This window comes from Marmota marmota, unplaced genomic scaffold (genome assembly GCF_001458135.2).
Source record: "Marmota marmota marmota unplaced genomic scaffold, marMar, whole genome shotgun sequence".
In the NCBI taxonomy this organism is placed as follows: domain Eukaryota; kingdom Metazoa; phylum Chordata; class Mammalia; order Rodentia; family Sciuridae; genus Marmota; species Marmota marmota.
In genome coordinates this window covers 2,896,205-2,905,752 of record NW_026000222.1, presented here as the reverse complement: position 1 = coordinate 2,905,752, position 9,548 = coordinate 2,896,205, and the positions used below count along the sequence as shown (strand labels likewise).

The following is a 9,548-nucleotide window of genomic DNA, read 5'->3' as shown; positions in this document are numbered from 1 at the left end:
GGGGGGTGGGGGTGGGGGCTCAGGCTCACAAATCCCAGACTAGGTCACTGCCATTGTGCTTACAGCACACCACTTCCTACCCGCCTCTTCCTCAGAATGTCCACAAAGACCTCATAGGGGAACAGTGGGAATGCTTGGGTATCCATCAGCCTGTGCCAGCATGGCTAGCAAATCTCAGGTACCACTGTTTGCCTCCTGCTGTTTATTGCCCAGTGTTGTAGATTGCTAATGTTAAGGTGGGATTGCAGGGGCTAGGGTGTGGCACAGAGGTGTACGGCTTGCCTAGCATGCATGAGGCCCTGGGTTTAACCTCCAGCACTGCATAACTCATAAACAAGTCAAAAAAAGCACACTGCATTGACATGTTCCTATGATACCAACCTAGGAGGCTGAAACAGGAGTGTCACAAGTTTGAGGCGAGCCAGGCACCTTAGTGAGACCCTGTCTCAAAATAACAAAACAGGGATGGGGATTAACTTAGTGCTAGAGCCCTTGCTTGGCATGCTGGAGGTCTTGGGTTCAGTCTCCAGTAGTCATACAAAAAAAAAAAAACAGTTATGACGTATCAGTCATTTCCAATGCCTTGTTTGGAGTTCTTTCCCTAACCCAGGGCTGTGAGGATGCTCTTCTATGAGATGTTCTTGCGTATCTCAAGTGTTGCTTTCTCGTGCCTGGGATTCGCCTGTGTGTATGGAGGCAGATCTGTCTGGGTGTTTTAAGTTGGGCCCTAGCTTAGCACCTCTCTATCTGAAAAGACTTGTCCTGACTCTGAGCTTATTGCTCAGCTGATTTCGGCCCTTCCTTGGCTCCCTCCCCTGAATTTTAGGATCATCTTGTTACATTATACCTCCCATCCCCAAAAAACATCCTGTCATGATTTTCAGTTGCATTGAATTTACAGATTTAGGGATAATTATCATCTTGTTTATACAGCTGTGGTTTAAAATGCCTATCCATGACCAGTTTCTTTTATTGGATTTAGTTTTAGGTTCACTTAGTGAAAAAGCTAAGTCCTAGGTAGCAATCATAGATGAACAGACCTTTTGCAAATAATAAGTGGGGTTCTTTCCTTTTGAGTTTTCATATTTTCTTGTCAATGACTAGGACCTCTATTGCTGAGGCATTAGTAGACTCCTGTTGGTGAAACTTTAGAAGCATTCCATTTAAGTTTGCTGAGTTTATGATGTACGTTGTCAAGTTAATGTTTTCCATGTTATCCCACCCCCGATGTTGTACACTCCTTGAATTGGACTGCCAGTACTTAAAATTGTTCTAGCCTCTCTGAAATTGGGCAGCTTGCCTTTTAAAATCTGGCTTTTAAGATGCAGCTTTCAAAAACAAAGACTTACTCTCCCCTACTGTCTTCCTAAACTGCCTTTTGATTCAAGGTCTTATTCTTATATCCTGTTGAATGATTGGACTTAATTTGTACAGTCAAAGGCAACAGGCACAATGGTCCCCAGGAGAGGCCTCATCTACCTGCACTGGAGAGAGGCTAGTTGCTGCTGGGCCAGGAAGACATGTGGTCCCTGCATGTTGCATTGCCACTTCTTGTCTTTGCAGAGCAAAACCTGGAGCGTCAGGTGTTACAGTCACAGTGCCGGCGGCTGGAGGCACAGCACTACAGCCTCAGTCTGGCAGCAGAGCAGCTCTCCCACAGCATGGCGGTGAGTGTGTGTGATTGGGGGGTGGGAGTCGTCTTGAGACTTGAGTAGGCCCTCAGAGGGGAAATCTCCTTAAAGAGGTCACAACTTGTCATTTCACGGGTAAATTCAGACATCAGTGAGTTAGCCAAGATTCATCAAAGAAGGGGGGGCTTATCTTCAGCTCGTGGGACTTAGAGGTGCTGCTCCTTGCCTGCATCAGTCTCCCCATGCTGCCGTTTGCTCAAGAGGACAGAAGAGGATTTCATTGGCAAAGGGGATTCTAAGAACTCAGATTTGAGCTGAGACAGTGGAACATGCTGCTTCTTTAAAAGCATATATTATTGCTGGGTACAGTGGCCTACACCTATAATCCTGATGACTCCAGAGGCTGAGGCAGGAGGATTGCCAGTTCCAGGCCAGCCTCAGTGACTATTTTTTAAATTTTATGATAGGGTCGCTAAGAGATAGAGTACCCCTGGGTTCAACCCCCCATTCCAAAGAGTAAGTACTGCCAGAGTCTGAGGCTCTGGAAGAGCCAGTTCAAACTGTCCTCAAGAGGCCACTGTCTGAAAACATCCCTTTCCCAGCTTGACATTCTAGTGCCAGGTTTGCCTTTCCATGGCACACGCGTGCACCACACATGCTTAATCCACACACTTACAGATGGAATGAATGTATTTTGACAAGAATTTCCCTTCCCCAGGAGTTGAGGAGCCAGAAGCAGAAGATTGTCTCAGAGAGGGAGCGGCTCCAGGCAGAACTGGACCACTTACGGAAGTGCCTTGCCTTGCCCACCATGCACTGGCCCAGGGGCTGCTTTAAGGGATACCCGAGGTGACGGTTTCCCTTGCACTAGGCTGAACCTATAGTATAGAAATATTATCTATTTTATTACCTTGAATATTTAATATTTTTCACTGGGAGGTTTGAAGCTTAAAAAATGAGAATGTGCCATGCATGAAGCAAAGGGTTCCAGGCTCCAGACGAAAATGAACGCACTCACCTTGACTTCAATGCAGTCGGATCACCTCTTGTACTCAGCGAGCAACCACTGTAGGACGCCCATGGTTTTTCTTTCCAAAGGTGGTTTTACTCCTCCTTCCCCATCATTCTTTTTTGAATCTGGAAATGAAGGCTCCATTACCAACACTAAAACGATACTGTTTACTGCCCCCGGTGCACGGGATTGGATCAGACCCGGCTGGTTGTTCCTCATGGTGCCGTGTTACTGTGCTGCAAGAACCAGGCTTGCTCTTGCTGTGGCCCTGGAGTTGGCCCCGTTCCTACAAGGAGTGGGACTTGCTTCAGCTGAAGAGAAGGCTGGGTGCAACCTCAGTAAAGGGCTTATTTGTTTTACTTTTCTGCAAAATTATCTTCAAAGCAACAGGTCCTAGGAGCACACAGAGCAATCCAAGGCTTCTGCCTGGAAATGCTCTCACCTAAAGATAAACAGACCCACGACTGAAGGTACCTTTCTATTACTCCATGGGGGAGAATGTACAGAGCTCTATGTATACATATATTCACACCCACCAAATTGTTACTGCAGTGGGTGGTGTTTTCATACAAACGTAAATTTTGAGAGAAAAGTCAAAGGTGCTTCAGCCTTGTACTGTGTATATATATTAAAAAAAAAAGTTTTGTATGTTTTTATTACTTTAATTATTGTTATAAAAAGCCTGCCATTTTTAATATGTGGTTTGGGGGATTTTGTTTGTTTTTCCTGTTTGGGGGTTTTGTTTGTTTTGTTTTTTTCTGGGCAAAAAAAAAAAAAAACTTGCTTTTAGTGTTTGTACTGCTGCTGGTCAGGACATTAAAATATTGAAGTGTTTTTAAAAATTAAAGAAGAAGAAAAGTAAAAGAGCTTACCACTGGCGCCTATGCGATCACTTCATTTTTGAGTTGCACCAGAAACCAATGTAGAAAGCCATGCGTTACACCCCCCGACACACACCCTCCGGCACTGGGCGAGGCAACAGCAGGCAGAGCAAACAGAACCCGCTGTTGGCAAGTGAGGAGGGGAGTCGGGGAGCAAGACAGCTGGGGTGGGTCAGCCACACGCACGCACAGGTCTTCCCAGGAGCACCTTGCAGGAAGTGAACACTCTGCCCTAGTGTTCCGACACACCAGACAGCAGGTGGAAAGTAGAGATCTCAGAGGCTTTATCTAGATGCAAAGCTTTGTGGAAGCCTGAAGTAGGGTCGACAGTGTCTGAGCTGAACTCCTTTTGAACTTACCAGGACAGGAACAGCGGGAAACCTGGCAGATCCCAACCCCACGAAGCAATGGGGTGCCACCCAGTCCTGGCTGCTGTTCCTTCAAGTACCTCTTGCAGGAGAGGGCCCTAACCAGAGCCTAGCTGTCCTGGGGGTGGACAGGGCAGGACACCTGGCCTGGTCACTTGGTGCTGCTCTTGTGAGCACTGTTGGGCAGAGCAGCTTGTTAGTGGCTGCTGTCATGCCTGTTCGTATGCCTGCCAAGAACCTTCCAGTTATTAGCACACTCGGACAATAAGTGCCAGCAGTATTGCCAGTCGTCAGGCACCTTCCTCCCCACAAAATCCACTACAAAGACAGTAAGGGAGCCACATGGTCCACAGGTGTGCAGAGGGAGCTACACAGCCAGCAGTCAGGGCAAACTGCCACTGAATTTCTCTGCTTAAAATCTGCTTGCCATGTCAGGTGTCTGGGTGCTTCTGCCAGTCAACCTTGGTAATGGCATTGACTAAAGTAAAAGGGAAAAGTAGATATAATTACTTAATGGAAATGCACAGCCCCACCCTGCACCTGAGAGGCACTCCCTAGGTTGGACACTGAGGGGCAGTTCATGGCATGTAGAGCAGAGGACAGATACCTGAGCAGAGTTCTGCTGGTGCGAGCCAAGGTGCTGAGCTAGCAATATGGCCTGGCCCGCCTGCTCTCGTGCTCTGCCTCCCTGTTCTCCCGCTCGTGGAGACCTCTGAAGATTCTTGTGCTCGAGAAGTAATGTGACAATCACGACCCAAGTACAAACCAGACAGTGTGCACAGACAAAGGCAAGGTAAGAAAGCAGCTCACAAAGGACGGCACACCACCCAGGCCGCGGTGGTCCTCCCACCCCGCACTTGGCCCTCTGCTCTGAAAACACCCATTGTCAGATGATTCCGGGTGGACACAGCACATGTCTGTCCTCACCTGGGCTAACAAAAACATGCAAACTGAAGGGTCTTCTATTCAGCCCTCTTCATGTTTTTAAAAAAGTTGAGCAGTACATCAGATCTGCTCTAGAACTGATGATGTAACCTGTGTGTCAGTATTTATGTGAATACCTCAGTCCTCCTCAGTTCCGTGTCTGCCATATCACCTGGAAGAGACAGCCGCCATCTGTCCTGATGGGGAATTCACTAAACGCAAGGGACACCCTCTGATGCTAGGTCATGTAGTTCCACCTTTAACCAGATATTTAAAATGAGTTGTTTCATATAATCAGAGCCAAACTAACAAAACAGCCCCCAATCCATTCCTCTCAGATAACATGACCACAAAGACAGGATTCCACATCTTCAGTTCTAATCTTAACTGGTACTGTCATCATCCTAGCTTGTACTCCTAAGGATACTGAGTCTCAAAAGGAGCCAACACCTTTAGCAGCAAGGAAATGAAACAAGAAATGTTAAGTCTGTAACAGAATTTTCCCTCAAAGTAGCTCACAATACTGCCAAATTTCAAAAAGCAAGCTAAATTTCAGACCAGAACAGATCTGCCCCTTCCCTCTGAGCCATGTAAAGTGTAGACAATTCCCAAGATCCACCAGGAGATGGAGATGTTTAGCAGATTCTGTTCCTTTCCTACAGTGCATTAGCCCCTTGACTATGATCTCGACTCTGCCTGTTAACCATGCTTTGACTTCAGGTCACTACTTGCAGTAGCCTGTCCCCAGCTTTTTGATCCAGCGCTTGATTGCTAGACTCTGCCTTGACCTGAGGAAGACATGCTCGCTGGTTGTGTCACTTGTATGTGCCCTGTGCTTCACTGCTAGGACAGCAAACCCAGACTCAGGCGGGAGGGAGGACAACAGTGCCTCGGTCACCCTGGGGGCAGTTTAGATGCTGTGAAACTAAACCTGTTCTAAGTGTACTTGTTTGAATTAACTGTATTGTAATATTATTTGTTGAATGTAGTAATTAGGTATTTATGAATATATTGCTGTAATTTCTGACAACATCCAAAAAATAAAATCTTCCTAAATCATGTTAAGAGAAATCTTTTATAAGATAACCCCCAACCCCAGGGTTGGGGGCAACCACCAACTCCACATCGTTTCACAGGTCAGACCTGAAGATCCTCAGCTGCACCTCAGTTGGCTCGGGTTTTCAAGCAGGGTGGTAGGTGTGAGATGGAGGCACACAAGCCCCTGAGCTCCGCAGTAACAAGTGGTTTCATTCTAAGGTTCCCTGATGACCTCTAAAGGAGAAATCGAATGTCTGAACAGCACCTTTAATCAGATTCGCCATCTTCTGTCCTAGTCCTCTGGGTCTGTCTGGCCCAGTGTTCACATGATAGCCAGCATCTGCTCAGGAGCCATCTCGGCTCTGGACCAGATCAGCAGTGCTCAAGTAGCAAACCCAGAAAGGCAGATGGCGAGCAGTACGCTAGGACCAGGTAGCCACACCACAACTCTGGACTCCCTAGGTGCCAAGTCAAAACCAGCTGGTGACTGAACATACTTACTATATGGTGCAGGATGACGTATCCCCTTCCAAGGTAAGGAAATTTCTGTTAAGGGGCCCAACAATCCCAAAATGCTGCAGTTCAAAAACTGAAGTGGTTTTCTCTTAGGAAGAAGATAATCAATCTCCTGAGCCACTGCTGTCTTCAACCAAGAGCCCTCTCCCTGACCCATCAAGAGCAGCAGGAGAGCTCCTTTCCCTCCCAGCAGTCTTCAGCCTCACTTAATGCATTGGGACAGGTTTTTCCCCAAACGTCCAGAACGCTGGTCTGAAGTTCCCAGTCAACTGCCTCACACCTATCAGTATCAGATCATCTTGGCCACAGGACAAGAACCCAGCAAAGTCAGATTCTGGCTGACGGTGTTTTTATTATAAATTGTAGCTTAGAAGACAAACACTGGCCAGCGTTGCCAGTCACCCACACCATCATCCTCCGTGAACAACCTCTAGGAGATCGAAATTTAGTTCAAGAAATGGGGATCAAGAGGGAAAACACCCCCAGCCTCATCGCCACTCCTATATCTACACCAGTCACTGAACACAACCATGGGTGACAGTTTCATGCAGAAAATTCAAGGCTCTGGCAACAGGGAGGACTTGGTTGCCTAATACTTTTTTCTTTTCCCCTCAAAAGAAAAACTGGTTTCTAAAACTAGTTGGGGATTGATTGAATGTTCAAGGAAGTTTTGTTTTTGGTACTGGGGATTGAACCCAAGGGTGCTTTACCACTGAGCTACAGTCCTTTTTATTTTTGATTTTGTGACAGGGTCTCACCAAATTGCTCAGGGCCTCACTAAATTGATGAGGCTGGCCTGGAATTTATAATTTGCCTGCCTCAGCCTCCCAAGTTGCTGGAATCGCAGACATGCACCACCATGCCCAGCTCAGGGGTGTTCAGTTTTGAGAACTAATCACAAATTTGCTTCTCACCAATGTTACAGATCCAGTCTCGGCACCTGTTCAAGCATTGTTCATACATTTAAAAATGTTTCCAGAACTCCAGATACACAAGTACCTCCATCATGTCACCAGCTTCCACCCAGCAGTTTGCTGCCAGACAGGATAAATCTTGCCAACCACAGGCCTTCCTCTAAAAGTCCTGAGATGGGGCACTCTCAGAAGGCTGGAGGTTTGTACGGAGCTTGTGCATATGATGGAGTGCTTGGGTAAGAAAGGCCCCGCTGGTATTGATCTCCATCAAAGTCAAGTTATCCAGCTGCAACAAGAGAAAACAGACCCAGTTGGCCAAGGAGTTTTGATTTTGAATAAAAGCTAAAATACTAAGAACAAACCAATGGGGTTTTTTTGTTTGGTTTTTGTGGTGCTGGAAATCAAACCCAGGGCATCAGCTAATTGTACATAGTGAAGAGATTCTCTAGTAGCTTCTTTTAGATACCAGGGCGGAACAGGCAAGTGCCCTACCACTGAGCACCCCCAGCATGGCTAGTAATCTCCTATCTTGCAACAGCCTGAGCAAGTAGGACACTGGGTTGAGCTTCTCCAGGGGCATAAAAAAAAAAACTCTGGGGCAGAGCCCACCAGCTCCAGGGGGAAGATAGCAAAGGGAAGCAGGACCTACCTTGGCATGTGCCTCCTGCTGCCGCACAAAGCTATCAGCAGACACCCGGAGCTTGGCTATGCGCGTGTCCCACAGATCCTTGATCAGGGTGCGGATCGCATCTGCTTTGGGGATATCCTCTGAAGCACTAAAGGAGGCAAGGGATGAAGTTAGCAAGCACCTGCCAGACTGACCAAAACAAAACCCCACAACGCAACCTCAAATACGGCTTAGATTCTGGAGGGTATTCCAACTATTCCTGATGCAGAAAATCTGTTTTGTTTCGTCACCATTATTAACATGTAAAGACTTCAACAAGTAAGTATGGTACCAAGGACATTCAGCTACTGAACTGGTTCTCTTTAATATTTATTTTTTAGTTGTAGTTGGACACAATACCTTTATTTTATTTATTTATTTTTATGTGGTGCTGAGGATCGAACCTAGGGCCTCACATATGCTAGCCAAGGGCTCCACCACTGAGCCACAACCCCAGCCCCTTGTTTGTATTTTGTATAGATGATTGAACCCAGGTGTGCTTTACCACTGAACTACATACAACTCCACCAGTTTTGAAAAGCTCTCAATAAGTTGCTGAGGCTGGCCTTGAACCTACCATCCTCCTGCCTCAGCCAAGTGTCCATGGCCAGCTGTTGCCAGGATTAACTGGCTCCAAGTCAGACAGTCTATGCCACAGGACAACAGTGCTTTGTGCCGCGTAACTTCCAGCTAGAATTGGTTCCAAGGGCTCCTTATGTATAGTGGTGAGCAGATCACTACTCCCCCCCCCCCAGTAATCCAGGCTCACTACCGATCAGGGAAGGAAACCACTAGCTCTGTGTTCAGCACCTTGCACAGCACTCCTGTCCTCTTGAAAGCCCCGCAGAGGAGGGACTGTCCTACTCTGTAGTTAAATCAGAAGTTACAAAAATCACTTAAGTGGCAAATTAGCGTAAGCATTGTACTGTAACCACATGCAGTGAGACTGGGTAGAAGTCAGTCCAGCGAAGGCAATAACAGCTTTCCTTTGTAGAACATTCTCTAGACCAATCTTCAAAGACAGACCAGAAAATAAAAGGTGAAGCAAATATTGCCCGTCACTAGGCACTCTAGGATAAGCTAGAGTGTCTACATGATACAGTTAGCTCAGCACTGGTGGGCGGCAGATCTACAGTATGAAATCTATGCTGTGAAATTTTATTTATGAGCCCAAACATTCAGATCTTATGCTCTGAACAGCAGGTTAAATAACAAAGGACTCTAGGTTCTTGTCAACTGAACTGCAGAACAAAGGTAAAATTCAGTCCCTTAGCCAATGAATTACAGAATAAGGTTTTTGATAAAAACACATACAATATAAGGAACTTCAAAAACTAAAAATAGGGGCTGTGTTGTGGTAGAGAGCTTCCCTAGCACATAGAGCTCAGTGAGGCATTGGGTTCAATCCTCAGCACTGCATATAAATAGATAAATAAATAAATAAAATACAGGTATTGTGTCCATCTACAATTAAAAAAATGAATAAGCCCTTCACCTGGATAATACTAACTCATACCTAGTATGTGCCTCCATATTCTCTCCTTCCAGCCATTGCTCCCACCCCCAAGCCAGTCTCTCTTGAAACCTCCCCCCCAGG

The 9,548-nt window shown here is 46.4% G+C and overlaps 2 protein-coding genes across 4 annotated transcripts in view; one reads left to right on the top strand and one right to left on the bottom strand.

The window, feature by feature from the left end:
• The window catches only part of Gse1 (Gse1 coiled-coil protein), a 317,059-nt gene extending 311,184 nt beyond the window's left edge, over positions 1-5,875 (top strand). For all 3 annotated transcript variants that reach the window (XM_048792345.1, XM_048792346.1, XM_015495996.2), the window contains 2 exons: positions 1,564-1,667; positions 2,350-5,875. In XM_048792345.1, coding sequence (XP_048648302.1) covers positions 1,564-1,667; positions 2,350-2,484 — 239 coding nt within the window. In that variant the 3' untranslated portion in view covers positions 2,485-5,875. The remainder of the gene's footprint in view (positions 1-1,563; positions 1,668-2,349) is intronic.
• Positions 5,876-6,702: 827 nt separating this feature from the next.
• The window catches only part of Gins2 (GINS complex subunit 2), a 9,765-nt gene continuing 6,919 nt past the window's right edge, over positions 6,703-9,548 (bottom strand). Inside the window, exons 4-5 of the mRNA XM_015496326.2 lie at positions 7,934-8,060; positions 6,703-7,570 (exon numbers count right to left, since the gene is read on the bottom strand). Coding sequence (XP_015351812.1) covers positions 7,445-7,570; positions 7,934-8,060 — 253 coding nt within the window. The 3' untranslated portion in view covers positions 6,703-7,444. The remainder of the gene's footprint in view (positions 7,571-7,933; positions 8,061-9,548) is intronic.